We start from the raw sequence: 16,362 nt of genomic DNA on the forward strand, positions 1-16,362 counted from the left end.
AGGGCATTCCTGACAGTCAGTCAGGTACGTCCTTCTGTACAAGCAGCGCCAATAGCGCTGTACAGTGTGAGCAGGGAGGATAATATTCGTCTATGGACGAGCACTGTGAGCAGAGGGAGGGGGCCTTCCTCCCCGCTCACACTGTACAGCGCAATAAGCGCTGCTTTGATGAAGGACGTACCTCACAGACTTTCAGGAACGCCCTTCTGACTGTAAAGAGCTACGGTACCGGGACCGATAGCTCTTTACCCGGGGCACAGATTGGGAAAGCCGACAGTGCTCTGAATTCAGCACACTGTTGGCTTCCCAGCATTATATAGAACTGCCTGTGCCCTGGACCATGAAAGGTCTTCTTTAAAATGAATGGGACTGAGCTACAGCATGGCCAATGAGCACGATGTAAGCAGCCATGTTTTCAAAGTCCTGCAAATGGTAGAGTTGAACCCCGTTGCAAGTATGTTGGTTTTCTTATGTGTAAAGACATTCAGGCACAGGCAGCGATTCTTCATCTTAAATTTTATTTAACAACAATATAAAGAGGCACTTTAAGTCATACAAAATAATGATATAAAAATGCATAATGCTCTTTCTGCTCTGTTTTTTTGGACACAAATATCAAAATAAAATCTTTTGAATTAGTCATTGCACCAGATAACTAGAATATATTTTATACAATACAATGTTCTTTAATGATACATATAAACAAGTTAAGGCCTTGCATGTTGGTACATTTCTCAGGATTCTGTGCTGGAATAGTACTCTGGTCTCACAAGCTACATCAGTGCTTTAGGATATAACATCTCTTAGAGGTTTTCAGCTGAACCAGAGTGACTGTCCATTGCACCTGAGTTTTCATGTCTCTCTGTATATAGTAGATATAGTTGCATATAGGCTTACATACGCTAGATAGGAGGAGAGTGATTTTTAACACTGTTCCGGCACTGGACAATGAACATTTCAGTTTGTTTTCACATTAATAGAACTATGAACAAATATAGCACCATGGATATCATTAAGCAAAAAGTTTGGCTGATTTACAGTAAGATTGTCAAGAATAAAATATTAATATAAAGTCCTTCAAAGATGGGACACCCCAAGTTCTTCTGAAGTGTCTGCAGCATTGCGGTTTATTAATGCATTACCAGAAGCTGAGAAGGCACATATTAAATGTACGTAATCTAGTAAAAGGGTAAAATGTATTGTTTTACAGTGGTCACAGAAATTTGACGTATTGTTAGGAGTGTTTGAGTTCTGAAGCACGTTCAAACAGTATTGGAAAATCTTTCCTGTACAGTATGACAAGTTACTTAAATAGCGAACACAATGTTTTCAGAAATCTTCAGCTGTGTATTAGTTCATAGGGCAGAGTCGCACATTTTTTCAAATACATAGAGCTTATCTAATTTGTGTCATCTCTCATAGAAATAGAAGTAAATTATTCTGCCCAATGCTAAAAACACATATGAAAACTGTAAGAAACTAGAAAGATAAATATATTTGGCAAATATTAGAGGGGTGCAGTCACCATGTTCCCTCTTGTGATTGTGAGTTCCGTGTGACTCACTAGTGCAATTTCATGTACTAGGGTTCCCAGCTCACAGCAATGTGGTATCTGCATTATATACTATGCTATGCTATGTCAGTACTGTGTCAGTATGGAGGCAATTGACTTAACATACAATTGTTTTTACAAGTTAAATAGTTAGATTTTGCTCATAGCCCTTTTCTGTTATTGAAACGTAATAGGCAGCATACATCAAAGCCAAGAAAGCATTTCTTACATGACATTGATTCAGTGTATTTTTTAGTACATTTGCACAATAATGCACTTTTTTGGATTGAGGAAATTACACATGATGGCTTCTATCAACAACGTATAATAGACTTCTAGAAGTTCTACTACAAACTGGTTAGCTTGTCTGTAATATTACGTTTTCCTCTCTCTTGTAGTTGATAGATCCGGTTTATCCATATTAAAGTTTCACCAATACAAACTTAATGTCATCTAAATCTATACTTGATGTCTATGTCATATCGGCATTTCATGTGTAAGTAGTAATTGGAATCTGTCATCATGACTAGCGGACTGGAAAATTACTAAAATCCTCAGCAATAGCACTTCCATCTTATACCTTTTAAATCTTTCATTTTTTCTTTGATCATATATGCTCACATAAACCAAATTACAGAGAGATCCTGTGTTTTGTATGAATTATTATTATTTTTTTTTTTTATTGAAGAGCACAGGTTAAATTATTTTTAACGTTTAACCCCAACTCTTCATCCTGAACAATACAGAAACTATATACAACAGTAGAAAAGAGCTTTTGACTGGTATGCTTGTCCAAAGAATCCAAAATGTTGGTTGTGTAGTTCATATGCATGTTCCAACAATAGCATAACAAATCAAAGGCGTCAAAGTAGATTACAGCACAAAAGGACTCATTTACAGTGGAGGCAGTGCAAGTTTGGCAAAGCTTAGGGAATGCATCAATAATAAAAATGTTTACGACCTTTCTTTACATGATGACCGAATGTCATTCTGTAACATCTCTCCTTAGAGGAATTTTAAAGCTAGTTAGTTTCTGTCCAAAGAGTTGGCTTAACAAATGATTCTGGGATTCAGCGGTCCTATAATTTGTTGGCTCAGTGGGTTTTGTGTTGTGCCCCATTTTACGTTTGTGTGAAGGGCTGTTAGATGAGAGACTAGAGCTTTTTGGTGACAACTGATGTTTACTTTTAGTAATAGTAGTTCTTTTACTCTTGTACTCGCCATTGATAGACTGAGAGTTCAGTTTCTTCTGGTTGTGTGTGTCCAATACAGCCTTTTTGAACTGACTCCCAATTCCTCCAGTATGTGGCTTGGGGTGAGGCCGGATGCCTGAAGTTTCATCTTTTGTGTCCAGAAGACTACTTATCCATTCTGACTTTTTTACATTTACAGAAGATTCACTTTTACCGGTCACTACCACTTTGGTCTTTTTTTTCTTGACTAGATTCTCTTGGGATGCTGTATTGCCTTTATGGTTAGAAAGTTTGTACTCCTTACGTTTCCTTTGGTGTAGTTTTTGGCCTATCGCTCCAGACATCTTGTCAAGCATTTTAAAGTCTGTGTTATTTTTTGACCCATTTGCAGTCAGATCTTTTTTTGCTGTCTTTGTTTGGGCAGCATTTGTTTCCTTCAAATTACAGCCATCAGTATCCCTAGATAGAAAGCCTTCTGGCTTTAATTTTGATGTAAAGATTTTCAGCACGTCTTCGCTTTGACTTTCCGGGACACTTGTCTCTGTTAGTTGACTGGATGACTTGTTCTTTTTAAGGCTTTTTACTGATGTTTCTATATCAGTCAGAACTGATTTCTCATCGAGAGGAAGTGATCCTGAGGTTTCCTCTTTATCCTCCTCCACGCTTTTATGTAGTAATACTTGGAGATCTACAGGGTTGTCATTGGATGCTGGCATTGTTTTAACGGAAGTAAAAAATTCTACAGGTTCTTCTATGAGCATTGCAGTGAGATGATTGTCTACTTTTATTTGAGAGGTTTGCAAGTCTGTTGGTTCATCTAGTTTACATGTTGGTGGATCATCTACTGACATATCTGTAATGTCAGCGTATTCAGTATCGCTCTCTGGAAAAGCAATATTTTTCTCTGTATGTCCAGAAGATTCTACCAATTCTGCTGTGTCCCCAATTACGTCATTATCTTTCTCACTTATTTTCACATCACAAATTTTAGGAGACGATAGACATTCTTCAGCAACACCATTAATATGCTCTTCCTTTCCTTCTGCTTGGAGCAATGGCGCATCCATTAGTATCTCCTCTATTTTTACTGTGTTTTCATGTTCGGTTCTCATATTTTGTTCCATCATTTCATCAAAAATCACACCAGGTGACAGTTTTGGGTATTGAGAAAGATCATTGTGATCGATTGGTACATCTCCACATGTAGGAGAATAAGAACATGTCTTTATCTTTTTTGGAGGAGGTGCATCATCGTATGCTGGAGAATCTTTTATTTTTAGCTTGAGATCTTTTCCAAAAATTGCTGGTCTGGTTACGCCTCTAAATTTGAAAGTCATACTTCCGCCGATCAGGTGTTTTTCCATGTGCCTGTCGTATTGTTCTTTTTTAGAAAATGTGTAATTGCATGTGCTGCAGATGAACGACTTCTTTATCACATGCATAACATCGGCACATAGCTCACATGCGTATAGAGTGGTGTGCTTAATTTCAGATTTTTCCGTCAATTGATGCTCACTACTAAGATGAGTTCTCAATTCCTGCGCTTCCTGGTAAGATTTGGGACATTTGTGGCACAGGTAGATTTTTTGCAAACTGTGAACAACAAGATGCCGTTGTAGTTTGAAAGGTTTAGGGAACTGCTTCCCGCAGTGGTGACAATCTCTGGAGGGGTCTTTACAATGAGGATGCATAGCTGCATTCTTAGAAATGATGTCACTCTTTTGAGAATTGTCCATTGAAGGACTAACTGAAAATTTTACTTGTTGGATTGGAGCAGGAGGAACAACATGGATAAAGTTCTCTGGTTCTTTTTCGCTGATTGTTTCTTCCTCACCTTTGTGTTCATTCTGATCTTGTTTTTTATGAGATGAACCTTTATCATCTGCCTCGGAAATCTTTGATAATGTGCTAGGTGTTCTGTATATGAAGGTACTAAGGAAAGTCCTGACCATATTGTCACCTCCGAAACAGCCTGGAATGCCCATTACAGATTTCTGTGCTTGTCCTTTCCTAGCAAACTGTGTAGCATGCTCTCTTAAGTGTTCATTGTACATCCAGACGTCAGAGATTTCCTTTAAGCACATTCCACAAATCCAGAGGCCTGCCTTATTTTTTGCATGCTTGTCTTTCAGGTGATCTCTTAACTGCTCACGTGAACTAAACTTACGTTGAACACACATGTAACAGGTTGGAGGAGGTGAAGGGTTATGAGTTAGCTTATGGAAATCCAGCTCACCTAAAGTCAGAAACCACTGAAAGCACACTTTACATTTATATTGCTTGTCTTTACTTTTCATTTTTGTATTATTGTGATTTTTTACTTGCTTTTTATCATTGAATCTATTTTTGCCATTCTTTTTTCGTTTTTCTGGCATTTGGTTAATATCTGATATTTCTAAATCAGATTGATCAGAGTCATCTCCACAAGCACTGAAAAAAGACAGTTCTCTCATGTCAAACTTTGTACTAAGCATCTTCATGTCAATGGTAGGGACCTCAGGAAGACCTGTGTCATCACTGGCAGTGCAGTTGACAATATCTAATGTTGGTGAGTCTGTTGTATCTGGGCTCATTTCTACTGACAGATCTGAAGATTCACTAGATGATTGGTAAAGGGCAATGTGCGGAGACAAATCTCTGTCATTCTCATTTTCAGTCCGATCAGAAAGTGATGGTCCATTTATGCCCTCCTGACTGTGGCAGACAAAAGAGAGACTTTTACTTTCACCCCCCTCACTGGTTTCCTTTGAAGGACTAAGGTGTTTATAATGTGCCAAGTGTTCATTTTGATCGGAGTAATGGCTGCCTTCTAAGGTTGATTCCAGTGAAATGTTCCCATAGTCATTGGCGTAATTTATTTGTGGGGTATGGCATTGTTCAGCTATATCTGTGTGCTTGAAATCTGACTCAAAAGGTGGAGTTTGTCTTTTGTTCCTTTTCCCATAAACACGGGTGCATTTTCTTCTAATGAATTGATCGTCTCGTGGAAATAATTGGGAAAATGTATTGTCGTCATCAAAGAATATATGAAAGTCAGTTACAGTTTCTTTGGGCATGTGTGACAACTCAACTTCTTTAGGCATTTCAACAGTTCCTATCGAATGCTCCTTCCCTCCAGTTAACAAACCTTGATCATTCGCCATCATGGTTTCCACAGGTTGAACTTTGCAGTCATTTATAATGTGCTCATTGTGGCTGTTCAGGTTTTTTGCCCACGTTTGTTCTTGAAGCAAGCTCTCTCCATTCATTTCCATGTCTAGAACATCACTCACCAGCTTTTCATCATCATCTATAGTTATTGTTGTTGAGTATGTTTCTGTGCTTATGTTTTTGGGACTGATCTCTGCATGCACCATATCTTTATTTAAGGACTGTTCCAACCCCATCTCAGGAGGATTGAAGCTGTTTGATTGTCCAATGGCCTTCAATATATTCGTTTTTAGAATGTTTAGGACGTCATCCGAGGGAATTTGTGAATCTGTAGATTTGTTTAAGGACTTGCGCTTTCTTTTCTTGACTTTTCCATTCAACTTATTTTTACTAGATGAGTTACAAATAACAGCATCTTCACTGGTTTTGGTTGTCAAGGGTCTCTGTTCTTCATCTGGTATTAGGATCTGAGATTGAAGATTATTGTCGGAGTTTAGCAAATCTGCAATTATATTGTGAGATGTGTCAAGACTGTGTTGACTGTCATTGGTGCTGTTCCACTCACACGCTGCATTCTTCACATTAAGTGGTTTAACATTATTCACACCATCTTTTTGTAATGCCAATGACCCATTATGCTTAACTGCTTTGTGTCTTGTTAGTCCAGGTTTAGAACGGAAAGAAACTGAACATATATCACAGGTTAGTGATAAGCCAACAGATTTCTTTTCTTTGATGGGACTACTTTTTGGTGAAATCCCAATGCTCTGGAGTATTTCCTTGCTCTTGTCACCTTCTAGAATTCGAAGAACGCCATCTATGACAGAGTGCATATCATTGGTACATCGATTTTCGGGTTCATCTGTCACAATTTTGTTTTCAACCTCGGCATTATGAAGACCTGTAACTGATTGTACAGTTATTTTATCTGTAGTTTTCTGACAGTTGAACTGTACAAACCCCGGATTGGCCATACCCATGAGGTCACATAATGTAGATGATGACCTATCCTCCTTGTTTGCAAATACATGTTCCATATTCGGGCCATCATGCATATTGCTCCAGTCACACTTATTTGTCTCCTCTTGTTGGTTACACATTGTTGGTCCTACAGGTGTCTGTAAGCTTTCAGGAAATATGTCATTTTGCAACGTTAAATAAGTAGCATTTTCTCCATTGTATATTGGATAGCTATCATTTGTTGGTGTAGATTGACAACCAAGAATCAGATCTGTAACAGATTCTTGTTGTTGATCCTTGTAATGTACACAAACTAATTCAGAGCAGTAACATGGTGCTGGTTCCAATAAGACTTTCTCCTCTACCAGTTTTTGGCTATTATCTAATGTCAGTGTTTTGTCTTTGTGAAGATAAAGCTGTACATCCATATCTTCCACTGAGTGTTTTTCTAATTCTTGTTCATTTGGACATTGTTCACTGTTTTTGCATAATGAATCTCTTTCTATGGAACTTAAGCCATCATCTGTGGATGTGTATAAAATTTTTTGTGGCGAAATGGATTCTTTCAGTGATGTATGAGAGAGCAGATCAAAACTCAACACAGGGTGCGCTTCCGGTATGCTTAGTAGATGGGTTTCATAGTCATTGTTACTATTACATATTCCTTCTTCAGTATTAATAGGTAAAGGGAAATGAGTGGATGACTTGTCAGCGGTGATCTGAGCATCACATTTATCTTCACTCAACAGAGAAGTTTCTTTTGAGTTGTCACTTCCCAAAAATAGTTCTGTTTCTTGTAGGATATTCATATGCTGCAGATTATTTTCTGAAGCTCTAAAACCTGAGACTTCAGTAGCGGTCTCAAAATCATTCTTTTTGGAAGTGTATGGCTTTATAGGTTCTAAGGTCCCATTTTCTAGACAGTCCATTTCAGAAATATCAGATGAGTGTTTCTGAGCATTGATCAATGTAGATGTGATATTATTATGTGTGAATGACTCAGTGTCATAGGCTGTGCTTGTGCTAGTTGACTTTTTCATAAGAGATGATGATTTCTTAGCATCAATTTCTCCGTAGCTTCTGACTTTTCCATTGTCGTCCACATGCACCTGTGACAGCTTTTCTGACTGCAGACTGCCAGGTTCATTTCCCAGGCCACCTGGGCCAACATTAAGAACACTCAGATCGGAGCATTCTTTAGCATTAGATTGTTTGTCCTCACAATGAACTTCATTACTTAATGACTTCAAGAACGTGCAGCAGTCAGTCCCTGCAAGATCAACTGTGTCCGCTTGCTGTGTGCATGATGTATGCTCTACGACATTGGAATTCTTCTCTGATTCTCCCATAGAAGTTAATGTACTGTCCACAGCGCATAAAACATGACTCTCTGCTTCTGTCTTGGAATCAGATACTGATGAAGCTGCTAGTAGCATTGGGAAGCATGGGATAAGCATGTCTTCCTCATTGTTTTTGGCTGTTCTCGCCACAAATAGTTGCAGCTGTTGCAAAGGATTTTCGGAAGATTCTTTAGAAATTAAGGATTTTTCAGGAATTGTTGAAGTGTTCTCTTCTTTTACCAGGACTGGCATGTCAAGAAGGACAAAGTCTTTTTGATTGTTGTTGTCCTGCAGTCCTTCTTTATTCTGAACTAGTAAATGCTTTTTGTTGTATTCCGCGTCTGCTGCAGTGTCTGAATTTGTAGCCAGCAGTTCTTGGTCACATAGTCTCTCATCTGGTGCACTGTTCTTGTGCACTGGAGTGTCACTTATATTTAACACAGGGGTGATGTCACCTGGCAAATGAAATTCAGAATCAATTTCAGTCACACTTTGAACAGGTTCCAGCTTTGGTGGGTCGTCGTATCGCTCTTCAGCTTTCTGTTCTTTGGTATCATTGTATTGGTTGTCTTTTTCATGAGTACCTTTATTTTCATTGTTTTTAGGCAGGTGTACTTTCTCTGGGGTCAGTGTCTCTTTCAGAAGGTCATGCTGAGGATATCTTGGACATTTCAGCTGACTTGAGAGGTCAGACAGACGCTCATCAGACATGTCAGCAGAGGGGCTATGATTATTTCCCAATGGGACCAGTCCTTCCGTCAAAGACGTGTCATTTAGCATACTGTTCTGTTTGTGGCATTGGATGTCAGAAGTGAAAGAATCAAATTGAACTGAATTAGTCCAAGAGTTCCTGAGATTTTCACAGCTTCTATCAACTTTTGCAAGTGGTTGAGAATCCTGAAGTTGAGGTGTTGCATGTTTTGGGTTGTGTACATTGTTAGGAATTTCATTAAAGTATGTATTATTTCTGCAGCTTTCAATTGGATTGACAGCCATCTCTGTTAATGTAAGAGTGGAATCTGTGAGCTCTTGGTTGATCTGATCTGTAGGCAATGCTTTTGTACACATGTCATTATGAACTTTGCTTGTTTGAAGTTGGCTTTCTAATTCTGTTACCAGTCTTTTGATTTCTAGTTCGTCTTCTGAAATGTTGTTAATAAATGCTACATTGTAATCTGAGAGGCTTGGTATTTGTTCTGATGACACTGGTATGTGTTCAACATACTTGTCTGCGCTTTGGTTTTCTTGTACATTAAACGGAGGAACATTATCATTTGACACTGCAATGCTTCCAATAAGATCCCAACTTTTCTCTTGCAAAAACTCTGGAAATTGCTGTTCAAAGTTGCTTGATTTGTTAGATTGGTTAAATTCAACATAGTTATGTTTTGAAGCATCATTGTACAAGGGGGTTTCAAAGTCAGATATCGGTAGCTCTGCAAATATAGAGGAGGAATCAAATGAAAGACCCGCTGAAACTTTATTTTCATTGTTGTCAGATGGATAAGATGCCAGTTCTGAACCATTATCCTCAAAAGAATGCATATTATTGCTATTATTTTGAGTTGTATATATCTGTTCCATATCTGTGGAAGCACTGCTTTGGCTTTTCGAAAAAATATTATTTCTATATAAATTATGCACAGCTTTATTGTGTGGATATTGTTGACACTCGCCTGTAAAGGACTTGTCATTTTGTTGCGGCAATGTAGGCACTGATGAATCTCCATTATAGCATGGCACTGATATGGAAAAGTCTTTTCTGCCATTGCATATCTGATTGTTTAAGAACTTGACAGTGTCATCACAGAAAGCTGGATTTATTTCACATGACATAGAGTTTAGTTGTTTCTCTTGGTAGCTCGTATTGAAAGAAGAATGCTGTTGAGGTGGAGCATCGACGTTTACCAATAATTTAGATGGGTAATTATTTTGTGATAAGGTGCTAGCTGCCATTGCTTCTTGGTAAGTGCTTAGTCTTTCCTCTTCAGCGCTCTTGAGGCCCTGAATTGCATGTATTGTACTTGTGTTTTTATTTGTAGAATCAGTGGTTTGTTGTAGTTTTTCATTTTCGGCATACTGTGTTTCATTAATCTTTTGGTACGCTTTTGAACTTGCCAATAAGAATTTAGCAGATCCAAACTTCTTTGTTCCTTTGGTAAAATCTGTATGTTCTAACGTTTCTGGTGGATTTTCTCTTAGCAGAGGCTTTATCAAGTTTCTTTCTGCATTATTTTGTGGTTGAACATTAAAACTTTTGCACCTAGGCACGCACTCCTGCTCATTTTCAGAATCCGTGCGCTCTGTGCTTTTTGGACTTGACCCTGTCTCGCTGGAAATACTTGTGCTCTGGTCACTGCTGTTTGAAGACTGACTGTTTCTTCTTCGAATTCTGTTTGAAGTCTCTTTATTTGTATTCCTCAAATCTTTGTTTTGCAGTGGGAATCTTGTAGCCTCTCCCATACACCATATTGGTTCCTTTACTTTTGTTCTACTTCCCCGCCCTTGAAGATCCCGATTAAAATTGTATTTCATCCTGCTGTTTTGTGGTAAAGAAGTAGCAAGCTCTTCATCGGAATCTGAGATGTAGTCATATTCACCAAAGGGATGTGTTTTTGTTGGAGGAAAAAGTCTCTCAGTGACCAGTGAAAATTGCACATTTTTATTACTCTTCACATGTAACTTATGAAGTTTATTTTTTTGCTGTACAATTTTGTGTATAAGCTCTTTACTCCAGGTCCCACTATGAGATTTCTTTTTCTTAGTGTCTTTCAAGCCTGCTTTACGTGACTTTGGGGTGTCTGTGATGGAAGAATCTTTTGAATCATTTTTCACTACTTTCCCTTGTTTGGATTCATATGATTTTATGTCTCTACCATCAGTGTATTCAAAATCAGTTTTGTTTAGCTCGGTTTTCTTTACTTCCCGTAAACTTGTACTTTTAGAACTGTTGTCTGTCTTCTGCCATTCACAGTCATCTAAATTTGTTTTTGGGATATTTTTGCTGTTTGTTGACTCAGTGTCTATTGAATGTTTATGAGCACTTCCTATTCCTGGAAATTTTTGTTCATTTCGCATTTTTATCGCATCTTTTTGAAGTTGGGGTCCATCTGTGTCATATTTCTCTTCCAATGCGTATGATATTGAGTTGTAGTGAACTTGTTTTTGTTCAACACTTAATCTTTTTTTGGTTTCTTTACTCTCTTTCACCTTTTGGGAGTTGTTACATGCCTTAGTAGTGGTGAGATCGTCATCTACAAAAACATCAATAAAGGTGCTGTCTAATTCAGGATTGTCTGCTTGAAACTCTAAGCCATTCAGTGCTTCTATGATTAAACTGTCAAGTTTTGCGTCATCCATTTCTAAAGTGTCACAGGCAGTCAAAGGCATTAAATGTGGTGTGGCATTTTGTAAAATATTTCCTTTTATTGGATCTTCTTTGGCATCCACTTTGGCATCACTCTCAAGAAGATAGTCTTTGCTGAATCCAGTTAAATGTGAATTAAATTCTGTTTGTGATTTGGCTAAGGATATTCCTGGTAGTATTTGAGAGGACTTCAATGGTTCAAGAGAAGACTTTCTTAAATCTCCTCCATGTAAAGAATCCTTCATCTCAGTTTGGATAGCTGAATTCAAATTACAGTACTGGCGGTGCTCTAAAAATGAGGATAAATTGCCAAAATTTTGGTCACACTGTTTGCAGGTTAGAAGAACATCAAGCTGGTCCAAATTTGCACTGCTGAGTGAACTGGCAAGAAAGTGGTGAGAAGAATAGGGAGGTGGTGGCTCACTTTCAAAATTCTCAAGGCAGCCTTTACTTGGCTCGTTGGCTATTTTCTGGTATTGATTCTCTGATAGAGTTTTGAATGCATGTTCATCTTTAGAAGGATCTGGTATGTAATTGTATGTTTTGGTAGGTTCTGAATTGGGATAGAGAAACGAACCCGAGTTAATTGAATCAGAGATGCTGAAAGGCTTTTCAGGTGGTTGACAAGGCTGGTGAAAATAAGGCGAAGATGTTAGTGTATGAGGCACTTGATTCTCATCTGGATTGACCGGGCTGCTTGACATGGGTGAAAGTGATGAGCAGGTACTTCCAGAAACAGGGTTGGTCACAGGGGAGGAAAGAGGGGATTCATAGGGAGATTCAGGTACAAAAGGCTTTCCTGACAATGATAGTGGCTGTTTGGAGTTATTTCGTGACTGTTGAATTGGTTGGCTTACACCGTAAGTAATACTCTTGGTTCTTGTATCCTTTGGGTCCTTGTTTGCATTATCGTACAAAATTTCTGTATTTGAGCTGTAGTTTTGCCTTGTCATATCAGCTCTTTGTGTGGGACTCCCTTCAACAACTAAGTGTTTCTTTGTATGATAACTTGGTGGAATTTTTGTCATCAAATTATTGTTTTGCCAGTCAGGATTACTGAGTGGATATGATTTTTGACTTCCGATGTGCCTTGACAGATCTATGAGATTTTGGTTGGCTGTAGGTGGTGTATTGAGACTCTGCTGCCAAGGTATTCTCTGGTTTTTCAACACCTGTCTCTGCTCATTTGGCTGGCATTGATATGGAATTACATTTCCAGGAGCATTGGAATATGAAGCAGAGTTTTGGTCCAAAGGTGGAAAATTATTGCTTCCATCGTCCCAAGTCTGAGGTATTCTTAAAATATTTTTATCAAAAGGCACAGATCCTGTGTTTACACTGCTGTAGACCTTACCGGGGAAGTGCACTTTGCTTAGAGAAGTCTGTGGTATATTCCTTCGTAGTGTACTCCCTGGAGTCAGGAGTCTTTGACTATGTACAAAGTCTTTAGATGGCTGTTGCCTTTTATTGATTAAAGCTGGCATACTGTTACTATGTAAACTAAATTCACTAGGATTAAAAATTGATTGGTTTTCTTGAAAAGTGCTTTGGGTTTGTTCTGTAGCACCAGAGGAAGTGAAAGCACCAGTAGATGAAATAGCACCATTGTGATCAGAGACGTGATCATTACGTCCCGTGTAACAAGGGGGTGTGGGTGAATGCTGAACCCCTTGTTGGGTATGTACAAATGTAGCCTGCTGAGAAGGTATTCCATACGTCCTGTTGTCTGGCAAAACAGTATTATAGGATCCATTGCCCTGTGAATCCTCTGGTCCTTCTCGTGATGAGGACTGGAAGGAATAAGTATTGTGTGTTACCTGGTTTGCAGCCAGTGCAGCATCAACAAAATCTTGATTACTCCCATTATTGCAGAATGTGTTCCCAACTTGCTCCTGCAATGATGGAAATGGATACTGAAATGACACAGAGCCATAGTCTGACTTGTTGCCCTCTGGAAATGGACATACTTTTTGATTAGAGATGACATATCCACCAGTACCAGTGAAGTGTTTATCAGATGGATGCCATGTATTTGGTTGATATTCCAAGTAATGCAACTGCCCACTAGAGTTAGCTGTGTCATGAAGATTACCCGGCTGGATCTTTAAGCCTTGGTGGATCCTAGATACTGGAGCTGTTTGTGAGGTATAGCTTGTGGAGGTAAGACTGGGACTGGGCTCTGGGTGAGACCTGTTAAAGTTATGGTCTTCTTGATGGACTTCTCCTTCTCTGTCAGAAACACTTGAAACATTAAAGCGATAATTTCTAGGGATGGGCCCTTGATTGACTTCTATTTTTTTAGGTGGTGTCACCTTTTGCTGAGGATATGCAATCCCAATGGTAGGATTGGACCTGGAACTGCTAATACTGAGTCTGTAGAGTTGGTGTTGATTGCGATCTCCCTTTCCAGACCTCTTATTTTTGTCTTTCCCTCTGCTCTTCCCTGTCGGAGAGAGTGGGATACTTTTACCATTAGCCCATGTAGTATCACTGGAAAACTTTGGCCTATTCTGAAGAGATTTAAAGTCTATTTTCCCTGCTTGTTGAGGCCTTATCACAGCTTCTCTTTGACTGTGACTTTCTCTTTCTCGACTATTTAAAAGAGATGCTTTCTCAGAAATGAAAGCATTATTGGAGTTTTCTGACTCCCCACTTGGTTTGCTATCTGCCGAATTCTTCTTGCCAAACTGTTCAAAGGCAGAGTTATCTTTGGAGTTGGGTGATTTAGCATTGATGGGATACGCAGGCTTTGTTTCCCTTGTCATGGTACCACTCAGAGGGAATAGGTGGCACCAGTCACCTTTTGTGTGCTCATATTTTCACATAGTGACTGTAGACGGTCGTTCTTTGAGATACATGGTAGAAGATCACAGAAACAGCTCCATTGATGCTTTTTTTCATTGCTACTCCTTAGACTTCATTGTGGAATGTATCTTTTTTAAACATCTAGGATGAACCTACAAAACAAAACAAAATGAATGATGTTTAGTTTTTTATTTTTCAAAGATGTAATTTATGCATCTGTCTATAGGTTGGTTTCCCAATACCATTTGAGGCTCCATTTGGTGCCTTCAATTGCCAGCTATAGCAAATGTCACAAAAAAATAGCCTATCAGTCAGTACTGTTCTTTCTTTCAAAATTATAGATACTGCAACACCAGTTTTCACTGTGTGCTTCCATACCATGGCAGTAAAGCTGTGCAGAGTCTGGGACTCCAAACATCCCTATGCTGCAAGGAGTCCCTGTACAAGACCAGCATCAGTTTTGATAATCCGGGCATTATGGGGTCTGTATTTTACATAAACATGTTTTGGGTAATTACCTTATATACTCGAGTATAAGCTGACCTGAATATAAGCCGAGACCCCTAATTTTACCACGAAAAATGGGAAAACTTATTGACTCGAATATAAGCCTGGGGGGGGGGGATCCTCCATTGCAGATAAAAAGTCTAGTCATGTGCATTACAGCTTAGTACCTTCATGCGCCCCCTAGTAATAGCAGTTAACCCCATCATGTCCCTCACATTAACCCCCTGTGTGCCTCACATAAGAGTTACTGATATGTGGGACATATGGAGGTAATAATTAGGTATCTTCATAATTAAAGTCCTTTATTATTACCTCCCTATATCTCACATATTAGTAACCCTTATATAGGGCACATAGGGGTTAATATAAGGGACATGATGGGGTTAACTGCTATTAATGTGAGGCACATGGAGTTACTGAAACTAAATTAATAACCTCAAATGCCTGATATTACTAGGAATAGTAACCCGAGTAAGTATCTGTGTGTTTTACTTTCACATTGCTGTAGCTTCCTCTCCATGATGCAGGGCAGCAGCAAGGGCCTCCCGTGCTTTCATCTCTCTTCACGGAGCACAGAGACCTGCAAGGACCTGAATAAATTAAACCAAGGGGGAGATCCTGACTTGAGTATAAGTCGAGGGGGTGGGGGTTTCAGCATAAAGTCGGCTTATACTCGAGTATATATGATAAGCAAACAACCCAACAAGCTGCTGACATAAACACACTCAAAGTAGTATTGTTGTATATCGTGTGAAGTCTCAGTACACAACAATGAATGGATGGTTTGCCAATGAAATAGGATATTCTGCTTTCTGTATACAGAAAATGAGATCCATTTCAGACAAGCTGCTAGTTTACTAGCAGTAAAAGTAAAATGAAACTTCTTTTTCATTAGTTTTAACACCCCCTACTGTACAACCTTCCTGTGAATTTCTTATTGCAGGCCTGATGCTATCCGTTGAGCTGTAGGCACTTATTCAGCCCATGCTGAGTTGACATAACTAAATCCACAGGCAATCAGTGTGCATGATATTAGCCTGACAACAATCCACCACTTATACTCTGCTTAATACTGCTTAACTATAAAGTCTGTACAGATTTGCAAGGACTTCCTGCCAAGACAAAATAAGACAGGCTTACCCATGCCATATTATCACAGTTGTAGCCTTTCAGTAGCATAAAAAGCAAAATTCAGGCTTGAGGCTATATCTTATGTTGAGAAAAAAAGATAGAAGTGTGACCATTGCAGGGAATCCTAATAAAAAGGTATGTGTGATCAGAAATGAAGTAGTCACCATATAAAATCCCAATTTTTGCAATTTCATTTGTCCTCTTCCTGAGGCCTGCTGAGGCCAATGATTGGTCTAAGAGATCACATGACCACTGACGCCATTCAGCGGCTTCAGTACAACACTGAAAGAGACCCAGGAGAGTAGACGAACCAGGAGGTACAGGACAACAACAGAGCAACTGGGACAGGTGAGTATG

At 39.0% G+C, this 16,362-nt stretch overlaps 1 protein-coding gene across 2 annotated transcripts in view; it reads right to left on the reverse strand.

Moving 5' to 3' along the window:
* Window positions 1-1,888: 1,888 nt before the first annotated feature.
* ZNF469 (zinc finger protein 469) overlaps window positions 1,889-16,362 on the reverse strand; it is a 140,303-nt gene continuing 125,829 nt past the window's right edge. For both annotated transcript variants that reach the window (XM_075282142.1, XM_075282141.1), the window contains exon 2: window positions 1,889-14,519. In XM_075282142.1, the coding sequence (XP_075138243.1) occupies window positions 2,538-14,327 (11,790 nt within the window). In that variant the 5' untranslated portion in view covers window positions 14,328-14,519 and the 3' untranslated portion in view covers window positions 1,889-2,537. The remainder of the gene's footprint in view (window positions 14,520-16,362) is intronic.

The sequence above is a fragment of the Leptodactylus fuscus genome, chromosome 7 (assembly GCF_031893055.1).
Source record: "Leptodactylus fuscus isolate aLepFus1 chromosome 7, aLepFus1.hap2, whole genome shotgun sequence".
Classification (NCBI taxonomy): Eukaryota; Metazoa; Chordata; class Amphibia; order Anura; family Leptodactylidae; genus Leptodactylus; species Leptodactylus fuscus.